This window comes from Globicephala melas, chromosome 20, assembly GCF_963455315.2.
Source record: "Globicephala melas chromosome 20, mGloMel1.2, whole genome shotgun sequence".
Lineage (NCBI taxonomy): Eukaryota > Metazoa > Chordata > Mammalia > Artiodactyla > Delphinidae > Globicephala > Globicephala melas.
This window is the reverse complement of record NC_083333.1, coordinates 3,056,597-3,072,198: the sequence shown is the minus strand read 5'-3', so window position 1 is coordinate 3,072,198 and position 15,602 is coordinate 3,056,597. Positions and strand designations below refer to the sequence as shown.

At 40.5% G+C, this 15,602-nt stretch overlaps 2 protein-coding genes across 2 annotated transcripts in view; one reads left to right on the top strand and one right to left on the bottom strand.

The window, feature by feature from the left end:
* The window catches only part of CRLF3 (cytokine receptor like factor 3), a 42,926-nt gene that overhangs the window by 10,269 nt on the left and 17,055 nt on the right, over positions 1–15,602 (bottom strand). The window contains exons 4-6 of the mRNA XM_030862114.2: positions 15,323–15,500; positions 13,978–14,200; positions 13,155–13,287 (exon numbers count right to left, since the gene is read on the bottom strand). Of these exons, the coding sequence (XP_030717974.1) occupies positions 13,155–13,287; positions 13,978–14,200; positions 15,323–15,500 (534 nt within the window). The remainder of the gene's footprint in view (positions 1–13,154; positions 13,288–13,977; positions 14,201–15,322; positions 15,501–15,602) is intronic.
* On the top strand, positions 11,386–11,696 carry LOC115856093 (small ribosomal subunit protein eS27-like). The gene has a single exon (XM_030862115.2). It carries the CDS (start codon positions 11,403–11,405, stop codon positions 11,655–11,657), a length of 255 nt encoding a protein of 84 aa, XP_030717975.1. The 5' UTR covers positions 11,386–11,402; the 3' UTR covers positions 11,658–11,696.

Below are 15,602 nucleotides of genomic sequence, written 5' to 3'. Positions count from 1 at the left end.
GCAATTTGGCATGGGAGGGAAGGAAAAGAGGAAAACTTGCTTCTGGTGTGCTAGCTTTTCACAGAGCTGCTCAAAGGAATCGTATGTCTCACCTCATGGGGAGCCAGCATACCCTGGAGGCCTGAGAGAGAGCGAAGGCACCCTGCTGCTGTAGCACCAGAGAACTTGCAGTGCCACAAACAGGCACCAGAGGGAGCAAAAGATTATGAGCTCCTAAAAAACCATCAAGCTTCTCTAACTGAGAAATTGCACACACAAGCCCAGAGAAGTCAGATCCCACCAGAAAAGGTTTCAGAGGCCCCCCGGATCTTTAGCTGGGCTCATGTGTGAGGGTCTTCTCCTGTATGAAGCAAGGCCATAAAGATTTGGAAAGGTGGCTGTTTTTCCATACGTGCAGATCCCAACACAAAATTATGAAACATGAAGAAACAGGGAAACCTGGCTCAGACAGAAAAAAAAAAAAAAAAGAAAGAGATCTTCAGAAAATTATCCTAATGAAATAGAGGTATATGAATTATCTGACAAACAATTCAAAATATCCATCATAAAGATGCTCTACAGGCTCAAGAAAATGAGGCATGAACAAAATTAGAAAACCTACAGAGACAGAAAATTTTAAAAATAACTGAACACATTTTGGAACTGAAGAATACAATAACTGAAAAGTTCATGAGAGGAATTCAATATCACACTTAAGCAGAAGAAAAAAACATCAAACTTGAAGACAGGTCGTTTGAAATACCCCAACCAGAAGAACAAGAGGAAAAAAGAATGAGAGTGAAGAAATTCTAAGAGACTTACGAGAGAAGAGAGAGGAAAAGGGGCAGAATGTTTAAAGAAATAATGGCCAAAAATTCCCCAAATTTGGGGAAGGAAATGGACTTTCAGATTCAAGAAGCCTAAGGAACTCCAAAGAGGATGAACCCAAGGAATCACACTGAAACTCACTACAATCAAATTGTCAGAAGTCAAAGACTGAGAATTTCGAAAACAGCAAGAGAAAAGTGACTTGTCATGTACAATGGAACTCACATAAGACTAACAGTGTATTTCTAATGAGAACTCTTACAGGCCAGAAAGGAGTGAGATGATATATTCAAAGTGATTAAAGAAAAAAACCTACCAACCAAAAATACAATATTCAGCAAAACTGTCCTTTAAACATGAGAAAAAAATAAAGACATTCCTACATAAACAATAGCTGAGGGAGTTCACCACCACTAAACCTGCCTTATAAGAAATGCTAGAAGGAGTTCTTCAAGTTAAAACAACAAGACACTAAACACAACATGAAAGTATGTGAAAATATAAAGCTCACTGGTAAAAGTATATAGGCAAATAAATACTGTAATACTTTAACAGTGGTGCATAAATCACTTTTAATTTTGGTGTAGAAATTAAAATACAAAAGTGTAAAAAATATAACTATAAAAATATGTCAGGGCTTCCCTGGTGGCGCAGTGGTTGAGAGTCCTCCTGCCGATGCAGGGGACACGGGTTCATGCCCCAGTCCGGGAAGATCCCACATGCCGCAGAGCGGCTGGGTCCGTGAGCCATGGCCGCTGAGCCTGCTCATCTGGAGCCTGTGCTCCGTGACACAAGAGGCCACAGCAGTGAGAGGTCCATGTACCGCAAAAAATATATATATATATATATATGTCAATGAATACGCAATATAAAAACTATGTAATTTGTGACATCAATAATAAGTGTGGAGGAGGAAGAAGTAAAAGTGTAGAGTATATGTATTCAATTGATGCTAAGTTGCTGTCAGCTTAAAATAGATTGTTATAACTACAAGATGTTTTATGTAAGCCCTAGGATAACTACAAAGAAAATACTCATAGAAGATACACTAAAGAAAACGAGAAAGGAATCAAAGCACATCATTACAAAAAAATCAGTGAAACGTGGGCTTCCCTCGTGGTGCAGTGGTTAAGAATCTGCCTGCCAATGCAGGGGACACGGGTTCGAGCCCTGGTCCGGGAAGATCCCACATGCCATGGAGCAACTAAGACCATGCACCATAACTACTGAGCCTGCGCTCTAGAGCCCACGAGCCACAACTACTGAGCCCACACACCACAACTACTGAAGCCTGCATGCCTAGAGCCTGTGCTCTGCAACAAGAGAAGCCACTGCAATGAGAAGCCTGGGTACCGCAACGAAGAGTAGCCCCCACTCGCCACAACTAGAGAAAGCCCTCGCACAGCAATGAAGGCCCAACGCAGCCAAAAATAAATAATTAATAAATAAATTTATTTTAAAAAAAAGAAAAAAGAAAAAATAACCAAACTACGTTGGTTTTTTGAAATGAGCAACAAAATTGACAGACTTAGCTAGATTAACTAAGAAAGAGAAAGATAACATACAAATAAAGTCAGAAATGAAAGAGGAGACATTACAACCAATTCCAGAGAAATAAAAAGGATTATAAGAGACTCTTATGAATAATATATACTAGGAAATTGGATAATCTAGAAGAAATGGATAAACTTCTATGAATATACAACCTACCAAGACTGAATCATAAAGAAACAGCAAATTTGAACAGACTTACAGCTAGAAAGTAGATTGGATCAGTAATCAACCACATCCCAGGACCATCAGTAAACAACAGCCCAGGACCAAGTGGCCTCACTGGTGAATTCTACCAAATGATTAAAGAAGAATAAATAACAAACCTTCTCAAACTCTTCAAAAAAAACTAAGGGGGAGGGAATACTTCCAAACTTATTTTATGAGGCTAACATTATCCTGAAACCGAAGTCAGAGAAAGACACTACAAGAAAAAACTACAGGCCAACAACTCTGCTGACAATAGATGTAAAAATCCTAAACGAAGTACCAGCACTGTCGGTGAGAATGTAAATTTGTTCAGCCACTATGTAAAACAGTATGGAGGTTCTTCACAAAATTAAAAATAGAACCACCACATGATCCAGCAATCCCACTTCTGGGTATATATACAAAAGAATTCAAGGCACTGAGAAGAACACAATATTACTTCTATAATATTTCTGCTGAAGATGCATAACCTGAATCTAACCACCAGGAAACAGAAAAACCCAAATTGAGGGATATTCTATAAAATACCAGACCTGTACTCTTAAAAAATGCCAGTATCTGGGCTTCCCTGGTGGCCCAGTGGTTGAGAGTCCGCCTGCCGATGCAGGGGACGCGGGTTCGTGCCCCGGTCCGGGAGGATCCCACATGCTGTGGAGTGGCTGGGCCCATGAGCCATGGCCGCTGAGCCTGCGCGTCTGGAGCCTGTGCTCCGCAACGGGAGGGGCCACAACAGTGAGAGGCCCGCGTACCGCAAAAAAAAAAAAAAAAAAAGCCAATATCATAAAATTTAAGAGAGACAGAGAAACTGTTCCAGATTAAAAGAGACATAACAAATGAATATAACACATGATCCAAGATCTTTTTTTTCTGTAAAGGACATTAATTGGGACAACTAAATCTGGTAAGGTTTGTAGGTGAGATAATAGTATATCAATGTTAATTTTCTGATTTTGATAATCTCTTTTTACAAAATACTCACTGAAAATGATTTGGGAAGAAAAAGTAGAGGACTTCCCTGGCAGTCCAGTGGCTAAGAATCCATGCTTCCACTGCAGGGGGCATGGGTTCAATCCCTGGTTGGGGAAGATCCCGCATGCCACATGGTGCAGTCAAAAAAAAAAAAAAATGTAGAGAGAAAAATGATGAAGCAAATATTGAGGCATCTGGGTGAAAGGTATTTGGGAATTCTCTGTACTATTCTTGCCATTCTTCTGTAAGTCTGAAATCGTGTTTATAAAGATTTTAAAAATACACAAAATACTACTGGATAAATATATACATATAGAGAGAGAGATGTGGGAAACACAAGATACCTGAATTTTATCCGTAACATCCCTAATGTTGTTTCCTAAAAAATAAAAACCTGCTAGTATTATTAATTATAGATGGAAGACAGCAGTTACTTGTGTTTAGTATTGTGTGATGAAATATTTGGCTTGATCCTGGCAGGTAACCTTTAAACCACTGCAATTTCCCAAGTGATAGGAGTGTCTTTGTTATTCATGGTGGGTCCCTCAGACCACATCTGATAGTTTATACTAATGAGGTGCTCAAGGTGGGCCCCTAGATAGTTTATGCTAACAAAATGACTCAGGATGGGAACAGGTCACTCCAGAAAGACCAATCATATGATTACAGGGTTGAGGCTTTGAGCTACATGATGTCAGCCTATTCTCCTAGGAGGGCACGGGAGGTGGATATTGAGTTAGGTGGGGAATGATTTAATCAACCATGCCTCCACAATAAAATCCCAATAAAAACTCTGGACACCAAAGCTTGAGTGAGCTTTCCTGGTTCGTAATACTCCGAGTACTGTCATGCCAAAAGGCCTTGCATCCCTGAGATGTATGCTTTGTCTTTGGAATCCTCCCAGATCTCACACTATGAGTTCCTCCCTTCAGCAGGTTCTGATTTATATATCCTTCTGCTATAATAAAACTGTAATCATAAGTGAAGTGCTTTCTTTCTTTCTTCTTTTTTTTTTTTTTTTGCGGTACGCGGGCCTCTCACTGTTGCGGCCACTCCCGTTGCAGAGCACAGGCTCCGGACGCGCAGGCTCAGCGGCCATGGCTCACGGGCCCAGCCGCTCCACAGCATGCGGGATCCTCCCGGACCGGGGCACGAACCCGTGTCCCCCGCATCAGCAGGCAGACTCTCAACTACTGTGCCACCAGGGAAGCCCCTCTTTCTTTCTTTTTAATATTTATTTATTTAGCTGAGCCAGGTCTTAGTTGGAGCAGGCGGGCTCGTTTAGTTGCAGCATGCGGGCTCTTAGTTCCCTGACCAGGGATCAAACCCGAGTCTCCTGCATTGGAGAGCGGAGTCTTAACCACCCGACCACGAGGGAAGTCCAGTGAAGTGCTTTCTTAAGCTGTGTGAGTCATCCTAGCAAATTATAAAACCTGAGCATTGGTCCTGGGGACCCCTGAACTTGCAGCTGGTATCTGAAGTGAGGGCAATCTTTTAGAGGACTGTGCTCTCAACCTTGAGTTTGGCTAGCTCATTGCAAGTGTACATTTTTTTCTGTAATTAAACTTTTTAAATAAATAATTAATGCAAGTAAAATTTCTCGAAATTAACTAAAATCCTGGGAAGAAGGAAAAAAACTCCTTATTTGAATAAATCACAAAATTGTTCCTAAAAGCATCTTACTTAACAGCATTTGATAAATAAGACAAGCCTGGAATTAAAAGCTTATAAAAGTTTCTCTGAATACAAAATGAACCACGAAAGTAAAGAGCTAATTTGCCTTAACAAAGAATTATTTTCACAGCTCACTAAGAAATAGAATGGAAGTTTAAAATCTTTGAATTTTTCCCCGCTTTGGCCACACCGCACGGCTTGTGGGATCTTAGTTCCCCGATCAGGGATTGAACCTGGGGACCCGGCAGCAAAAGCTTCAAGTCCTAACCACTGGACTTCCTGCCAGGGAAGTCCCTAAAATCTTTGAATTTTTAAATTGCAAGACAAGTAGTCAGGACATTATTTCCTAAAAAACTACCCAAGTGGTTCTCTCACATAAACAAGTCCTATAAGAAACTCTGCCATAAATCATCCAAATATAAAAAGTATATAAAAAAAGAAAAATGGTATACAAAATAATTCATAGTAGGGTACAGTGACCTCGGAGATACAATTAATAAAAAAAATCAATTTATGCACAAGTTGGTAGGAATGCATCCATTACATAGAGCCATGTAGAAAGTTCTAGGTGATAATTTTTCTCAAAGGTAAAGTATTCTGAGAAAGAACATGGTTCAGAACAAAAAGGAAAAATTTCGATGGGAGCAAGAAAGCTAATCTATTCCTACTACTCTGGCACTTTGGCTAACTGACTGGATTTAAGTGGCAAATTCTCATATAACCTCAAACTTCCTTCTTCTCACAATGAACACCTGGAGCAAAGATCCAAAAATTCAGTTGCTTGGCTAATATATCATAATATATTATGAAAAATATCCAAGTTTATGATAAATATAAGAAAGAAAATGAAAATATCATTATGTCCTACAGCTACAAATTAGGTAAAAACAGTAATACGTAATACTGACAAGGATGCAGTGACATCAGTCAGGACCCTCACACACTGCTGGGAAGACTGCAAGTGCTTCCAGGAACACAGCTAGTTGGCCTGTGTCACTAACAGGAAACTAGCCCAAGGAATAAAGAATAAGCCATATGTCAAAAAAGAGGGTCATAGCACAGCTTGACCTGTCAGGAAAAAGACAGAGAAGGAAGGGATGTCTTATCAAGTCATAGTAAACAAGGATTTTTGATATAGAAATATACTCCTTACTATACAAATCCTAAAATAGCTTTTATCCTCTCTTAAAATGAAACTGATAGTCTTATATCTATTATAGAAATTGAAAATCTTCCAACAAAAAAAATTCCAGGATAGCGAATTCACTGGTGACCTCTACCAAACATTTAAGAAATAATACCAATTCTCACAAACAGTTCTAAGAAATAAAAGAGGAAGAAATACTTCCCACCTCACTTTATGAGGCTAGCAATTACCCTGATACCAAAGACATCATAAGAAAAAACAGACAGATATCTCTCTTCTGAAGAGACATAAAAATCCTCAAAAAAATATAAAAGTTAAATTTAGCAACATATATAAAGAATAATACATGGTCAAGTGGAGTTTCTCATGCAAATGCAAAGCTGATCCAATGTTAAAAAATCTATCATTGTAACCATATCAACAGAAGAAAAACCATATGATTATCTTAATAGATATATAAAAATAATTTGACAAAATTAAACATCCATTTACAGATAAAACTTCTCAGTCCTCAGAAGGGGACTTCCTTAACCTTATAGAGGGTGTCTACAAAAAAACCCTACAGCTAGCATCATACTTAATGTGAAAGACTGAATATATTCCTGCTAAGATCTGGAATAAGACAAGGATGTCTGCTTTCAACACTGCTACTCAAAATTATACTTCCTAGCCAGTGTAACAAGACAAGAAAAAAATTGCAAAACACCGATGGAAGCCATTTTTTAAAAAACTAAATGAAGATGGCAATTCCCTGGAAGTCAAATGGTTAGGACTCAGTGCTTTCACTGCTGCGGGCCTGGGTTTGATCCCTGGTTGCGGAACCAAGATCCCACATGCCACTCAGTGTGGCCAGGAAAAAAAAAAACAAAAACAAAAACCTAAGTGAAGGGTGACTTTCAGATTTACAGCTCTACAGCCTGTCCTCCATTGCTATAGGAAGGTCCTGCCTTATAATATGGCTCTTCTGTGAAGCCACATCTCCTTTGACACTCAGAAACCTAATCTGGTTCAAAAGAGCTTCTATTGCCAGACCTCAGTTCTCTTCAAAGGCTGCTTATAAACTACTCTCCACTGTCACCAAGGGACACAGTCCTTGCTTCCTAAGATGATGCACTGTGACTCCCCTGGACATTTTTCCCACCTTTTCTCTCTGCTTCCTCAAGAACACTCAAGCACTGTTCAGTCTTGGCCCCGTTTATAGTCTTAGGGTGGAGTCTTCTCCTTGTGGGACTGAATATTTGGAGATTTCTGAGACTGGCCAGCAAACTCATGATTTCCAGGCTAGTTGTGTCTTAGGGGGCCTTTACAGCTAATTTGGAATTTGAGTTTTCTGTATTTCTTAGTTCTGTTGAAAAAGTACTTATGGGTCCCTACCCCCCACCTCTTTATTTCTCCAAAAAGTTTCCAGTAGTGGAAAAATTCAGAACTATGGTGCTACTATGCATCTATTGGTCTCCAAAGATCCCATCTCTCTTTTGAACCCACTCTAATCAAGCTTCCCTCCACCACAGCTCCCCTGAAACTGTTCATGTCAGGGTCACCAATCCACGTCCACGCTGCAAACCCAAAGGCCATTTCTCAGTCCTTTTCTAATCTGTTGGGTCAGCAACATTTGACATAATTGACCGCTACTTCCTCTTGGAAACACTTCCTTTGCTTGGCTTCAGGACACCACATTCTCCCACTTTTCCCATCTACCTCACTTGCTGCTACTCCTCAGAATCCTTTGCTGGTTCTTTCCTCCCCAAAAGCTAAATGTGAAGAGTTCTCCAGTGTCCTCTCCCTACACTCATTCCCTAGCTAATCTCATGCAGTCTCACGGCTCTAAACACACATCTATATGTTAAAAACTCTCAAATTAATATCTCCAGTCTGGTCTTTTCCACTGAACTCCCGATTTGTATATCTGACTGTCTCTACCCCCCATTTTCACTTATATGTCTAATAAGGAACTCAAATTAATTTGTGAAAGAACTGATATTCACCCATAAATAGGCTCCTTATAAGGCCTTACCTACCTCAGTAAATGACAATTCTACCCTAAGTTACTTAGTCCAAAAACCCTGAGGTTACACTTGACTCCTTTCTCATACCTCACAACCAACCTGTCAATAAATCCCATCAGTTCTTCCTTCAAAATAAATCCAGACTCTGACCACTTATCATTACCTCAACTGCTTCATCCTGGTCCAAGCCACCATTAGCCATCACCAAGATTAATACTGGAATGCTGAATACAGCCTTCCCTTCATTTCTGGTAATATTTTTGCTCCTCCTCTCCAGCCTCCTAAATGATCTCCTTCCAGCCTGTACCGCTGTACAGACTATTTTCCACCCAGCAGCCAAAATGACTTATAAAACATATGTCAGATCACATCATTCATTTGCTCAAGGTCCTCCAATGGCCTTCCAACTCACTCTAAGTCCAAGCAGAGTCCTACAGGGCTAGACTGCTAGGATTTGCATCTCAGCATTACTATGAAGAATCTGTACAACCTCAGGCAGGTGGTTTAATCTTTTTACATCTCAGTTTCCTCATCTATAAAATGTGTCTACCTCCTGAGCATGTAATGAGGATTTACAGACATTAACTCAATACTTAAGAAGTAACACACAGTAGGGTTCGACAAAGGTGAGCTGGCTGTTATTATTTTGTAGCCTAGCTCAACTCGTGAATTCATGAAAAGTCAAATGCAGAGCATGACTCCCAAGACAATGAAATGTGAACCTGACTTGGTTTTACTTGGTGAAGACTTTTGTTGGAAAAAGGAAAAAAGAAAAAGACCTCTGTATGTGGTATCAAATGCCCTCCTTATAAATGGGCACAAGTGAGCTCCCAAGGGGCAAGTCTTTGAGAAATTGAAAAAGAAATAAATATACATAGCCTGTCCACAAGAATGTCGTACTTTTCTGGGGTTCTGACTATACTCCCATCTCTATAAAACCCATTCACACTCATTACTTCCCGTTCTTTATATTTTTTTCTCCTCCGTATCTTTGGTTCTTGCTTTGTTTCTCTACCTGAACTTTCCTTTTCAGCCCTACCTGAGATAAAGCCTTCACCAACCCCTCATCTAGAAGTAACTCTTCCTTCTTCTATATTCCACAGCAGTCAGGATCTTTCTTATACTTTATAATTTATAAACTGCCTATTCTGTGGTTAGATAAGATTCTAGTTTTTTCTTTTTCTTAAACTTTGCATTCCCAACAATACCAAGTACTGTAAGTACCATCTGAATGGAATAGGGTTGTATGAAACAATCAGCATCATTCACAAAGACCACAGGCGAGCAGAACTGTCCTTACATTTTAGAAAAGCAGTTTAAGACAGAAGGATATGGACAGGGAAAAAAAGTCTAAGGAATATTCCTTAGGTTATCTGGGAGGAATAGCTATTATATGTGAACATCCCAAAGCAGACATGTCTCCCTGACTTCATGTAATCCTCCCTCTACAAACAAACTAAAAGCTAGGGTTTAATATGATATCACTTACATGTGGAATCTAAAATACGGTACAAATGAGCCTATCTACAAAACAGAAACAGACTCATAGACAGAGAGAAAAATATGGTTTAAAAAACAGTAAGAATGGGAAATCTTAGAAGCAAGGGAAAGCAGGAATGTTCAAGACAGGAAATCAGAGAGAGGCCTGGAAGGAGGGGGTTGCTAGCAGACCCGGGCACCACATGAGACTGGGCTCTAGAGACTGTTAAAAGCCGGCCAGTAACAGGTTCCTTTGGTGTCAGCAGTTCTAAGGATTCCAGAAACTTCAGCAGGGATCGACTGGGCTGAGCAACAGGGCAGGGCTGCAGGAGTATAATCTCCCTTCTGACTATGAGGCCCTCAAAAAGCTGAATAAAGTTTACCTTGATTCAAGCAGGCCTATCTGCCCCCAACCCCATGCGTGAAGGTGCCCCATACAAACACTCTATTCACATCCTCTGCCTTAACTGCCAATGCCTGAAATTCCTTTAAACAGGAGAGAAAACATTTTCAATCCACATTCAAAGGAAAAATGACAACAATGCAACAGTCTGGCTAAGATAATACTTAATAAGTTTAAATAAGCTTAAATAAGTTTCAGTTAATCACCCTACCAAGGGGGACCCCTTTGGAGGAGGAGGGAGGAACTAATGGTTTATTGAGGCCGACTAAGTGTTGTACTGTCCACAGACAGTACGTGGGTTTAAATCAATGTGTGTAATTTCCAATGTCGTAATCTATATACATTTATTGAATGACTTAAGAAACAAACCTAAGTAGATCATCTATCGGCCCTTCCCCTGTGTTCACAGAGGGAGAAGCTAAAAGTAAAAAGAGCATCAGATCACCATCACCCAGGGATAAAAATCATAGAAGAGAGAAAAGGAAAAGAGCTGAGGACACGGTAGCGGAGAAACTATACATTTCCACACTAACTCAAATCATGTTTACTCTCCCATGAAAAAAGAAAAATGAGAAGCAATACAGACCAGTGGTTAAAATTACTGGAGCCAGACTGGGTTTAAATCCTAGCTTTGCCACTTACTAGTTATGTGACACTGGGTAAATGACTTCACTTCTCTGTGCCTCAGTATCTTCATCCCTAAAATGGGTAACTACACCTATTTCATTGGGTTATTGTGAGAATCAAATGAGTTAATATAAGTAAAGTGCTTAGAACAGTACCATAGTAAATGCAATTTAAATATTAACTGCAATTTGTAATACTATGATTATTATTCTTACTATGACCTGAGGTATCTGGCCTGAATCTGTTAACTCAGGAAGTCCTATCATTATACAGAAGTACCCTGTTCTCAGCAGCCTCACTAATGGGAGTATTTCTATAAACAAGGGACATCAGCAGAGAAGAGGTTTGTTAGTACAGAAAACTCCTGATTACCTGGGGAATAATTAAATAGATGTTAGGTACCAGACTCCTCATTCCTCTGCTAGTTTTTTCTGGTTAATAAGTTATTCTTTTTTCATAACGTGAGGGGTGAGAGGAGGTGTCAAAAGTGAGACAAGGTTTCTGATGGTGACGACCTCCTCACGAGAACATGCCTCTCGCAAAGGTTCTCCTTCATCCCTCTCCAGAAGAGGAGAAGAGGAAACACAAGAAGAAGCGCCTGGTGCAGAGCCCCAATTCCTATTTCATGGATGTGAGATGCCCAGGATGCTATAAAACCACCACCGTCTTTAGCCGTGCACAAACAGTGGTTTTGTGTGTTGGCTGCTCTACCGTCCTCTGCCAGCCTACAGGAGGAAAAGCAAGGCTTACAGAAGGGTGCTCCTTCAGATGGAAGCAGCACTAAAAGCCCCGGGAATCAAGATGAATGGGAAAACATCCCAATAAACACATTTGGGATACGTCCAAAAAAAAAGAGACAAATGGGATTTCCCTGGTGGCACAGTGGTTAAGAATCCGCCTGCCAACGCAGAGGACATGGGTTCAATCCCTGGTCCGGGAAGATCCCACAAGCAGCAGAGCAACTAAGTCCGTGCACCACAACTACTGAGCCTGCACTCTAGAGCACACGAGCCACAACTACCGAGCCCACATGCTGCAACTACTGAAGCCCGCGCACCTAGAGTCCATACTCCTCAACAAGAGAAGCCACGGCAATGAGAAGCGCACGCACCACAACGAAGAGTAGCCCCTGCAGGCCACAACTAGAGAAAGCCCATGCACAGCAATGAAGACCCAACACAGCCAAAATTAAAATAAATAAATTTATTTTTTAAAAAAATGAGGGCTTTCCTGGTGGCGCAGTGGTTGAGAGTCCTCCTGCCAATGCAGGGGACACGGGTTCGTGCCCCGGTCCGGGAAGATCCCACATGCCGCGGAGCGGCTGGGCCCATAAGCCATGGCCGCTGAGCCTGTGTGTCCGGAGCCTGTGCTCCGCAACGGGAGAGGCCACAACAGTGAGAGGCCTGCGTACCGCCAAAAAAAAAAAAAAAAAAAAAGAGAGACAAAGCATAAACTAGTGCATTCTGATCATGCTGCCAGTTCAAATGACTTGGCTGGTGGAGAACATGGCAACACTAGCTTAGATAAAACTTTCAGATACACTCCATGCCTTATACAACAAGGGACTGACACCAAGAGGAACTTGGAACAAGCATTCACAATAAAATCCTATGATCTCACAACTTAAAACTTAGAGGAGAGTTTGCTACACTGAGGTGTGTATGGTGAACATCAGACAAGCTTCACTTTCCTAAATCAAAGTTTGGGCTTTGGTTTTTAGGAAAAGCTATTTAGAAATAGGACCACAGAGAATATATCTCAGACAACATGAAAACAAGAAAAAGGAAATTTTTCTAATACAGGAAGAAATGGATGAAGAAATAGAAAATTAATTGGCGGCAGGAGAGGCACGCTTTCAATTTTATTTTATAGAGACTATATATATAGTGTGTTTATTCTGATAGGTTGTCTCTCACAGATACTTGCTCTTATTGATTCACAAAGAAAAAAAAAATTGGGGACCTCTGAACGCTTAAGACTGATTTTTGAGAGGTATTCTATTTACCAAGAAGAAAGAAGAAAGAAACACAGTGAACACACACTATTTATCATGCAGAAGCAAGGCATTTTATACCCATTATCTCAGTTCATGCTCATAATAACCCTGTGAATACATACGAGAAAAGCGAAGCAAAGAGAAACAAGTAAATTGCTCCAAAGTAACACTACCTAGAAATGACGGAATAAACTCAGGACTGTTTTGATCCGAAGCTCATGGATGCTCTGTGTACTTCACTTACTGCCTAAGGCATGACAGACAGATCTTTTAATATCCACTTGCCTGAATGTTAATGTCTGCCCACAGAAGTAAGTGGGAGCGCTGGAGTAGAGAACACCGGACGATTCAGCATCATTCCGAAGCGCTATGTTTCTTCGACTGCTCAGACTGTACCCCTCAAAGCCAGCTGTCCACTCTTTTTAAAAAGCAAAGATATTGTAAATTGTTAGAATCTTTTGGGGAATATCTTCAACACAGGCACATTAAATAAAACTTGGAAGTGGAAGACGCTACTTAGGGTTCATGGGCAAGTTCAATGAAAGGAAAAATTCAGTGACAGGGTGTCATGGTCAATCCTACCAATCACAAGAAAGATTTCAGTCTCTTCCTACACATTTTTGGCAAGGAAGATCAAATAAGTGTTATCTCTTACCTAATAAAATCACGTTTGAGCTTATTCCAACCTGATTAAGAAGTAATTAACCGAGTCTAAATCTTTTTTTTTTCTAAATCCTTAAAAAAAGTTATATAGGAGAGGTCAATTTTGGATTGTAAGACTTCTAAGAAAAAGCCTCTATCAAGATATACGTTGAAGGTTTGGGTCGAATGTTGCAGTCTTCTAATGCAATATTTAAACTCTGTGGTTTTAGGGATGCTTATAATCCTGCCTGGCACTATTCGGAGACTCTGAAGATAAGAACGAATGAAAATTTCTCAAAATTCACATGAAGCAATTTGAGCAGGAAGTAAAAGACATATTCCATGTTATTCTCCATCAATTCAGGGTTTATCCTTAGGAAAAAGGGTTGTCAGTGTGCTGCCTTTAGCACAGGATACGTGTACTCATACACAGTTAAGCTTCAGGAGTGAGAAGGCAACAGCATACCATGAGGCACCAGCGTGGAATGACCTATCTGGGGGACACTCCAAGGACTCCACTCCTGTCGGCCATCTCCTCGGGCGCAGACTCTGAACTGATAATCAACATTGGGGTCTATGTGCAATACTATGAATTCAGTTTCAGAGCCTACATACACGTCCTCAAAATGACTGGAAGTACATTTACGGAACTGGAGCCTGTAATCTTGGGCGGTAAAGTCGTCATCCACCTGAGGAGAAAGGCTTTACGTTAGGTAAACGTCAGAGAATAACTTCTCTCAGCATCACTACTTAGGAACTTTGAATGGGAGCATTTGGGGCCAAGCATACAGGTCCACATGCTGGATACAGGTTCTTCTCAGGAAGGTCAGAGGAAACGTGCCATTATTATTTCCCTTGTTTTCCTTATTGAACCATGTGTTTTATAACCCCAGTCTGATATGAAGAAAATGTGCTTCCTCTGAAGCAATGGCATGACTTCTAAACAATTAATGCCAAAGATAAGACATTCAAAATTCAAAGACAAGTATCCCAAAACTACATTATTCATATAACCAAGAGAGAGCTAATATCTGAAATATATAAAGGACTCCTTAAAATTAATAGAAGACAGGGCTTCCCTGGTGGCACAGTGGTTAAGAATCCACATGCCGATGCAGGGGACACGGGTTCGTGCCCCGGTCCGGGAAGATCCCACATGCCGCGGAGCGGCTGGGCCTGTGAGCCGTGGCCGCTGAGCCTGCGCAACGGGAGAGGCCACAACAGTGAGAGGCCCACATACTGCAAAAAAACAAAAAACAAAAAAAAAAGAAAATAGTTTCCAGAAGCTGACCACCCACCTCTGAATGATGTTATCTGTCAACAGCCGAGACATCATGACTCATCTGGACATGGTTTTTATCTAAAATATGGTAATTCACACGTATAATATGATTAAATATACAAAATTTTTGGCAATGCTAAGAGTGTGAAAAAACCATACTTTAAAACTTTATTTCAGAGGTATTAGTTCAGTGTTGAACAGAAAAATATCCAACACCCAATATTCACTATCACCTTCTGACTTTTCTAATTCTGAACGATCCTCAAGTCACCAAGCGTTAAGTTTGGGAAATATGTGATGGGAAACATTTCGATGCAGAGATTTCATAAAGTACCTTCGAAAGTGTTTTTCCCAACTGGAAGAGCTACCTCAGTTCAGGTTCCCTGTGACCTTAGTTGTAAAGCAAAGGGCACTTTTGTTCATGCAGAGAAGAAGACATTCAAAGGCAACTAATAAAAAAAAATCGTAAAGGCCCCCAACTCTCAAATCCATAATGCTGAAGCCATTTCTACAGTCCTGAATTACGTACCTTACACCATCGTACGATGATGCCTCCGGGTTTCTCTATCAATTCTTCTATCTGTACTGGTGGGCGAGACGCTACCGTTCCATGCTTGAAAATATGGTCTTTCACTATGTTAAGAATTGAGTCATCCAACTGAGCAGATAAGCAAGGCACATCAACCAGTAAAGGCACCTCTGGTAAGCTGAGGAAACAAAGCTCATGTGTTTATAAGGCTTTTAACTGAGAGTTAAAAATACAAGGGAGTATAGCCTTGAAAAACTGCAAATCACTATGCTGTACACCT

Excerpts from the sequence above, each read along its gene's own strand:
- LOC115856093 (XM_030862115.2), top strand. The coding sequence starts at position 11,403 with ATGCCTCTCGCAAAGGTTCTCCTTCATCCCTCTCCAGAAGAGGAGAAG.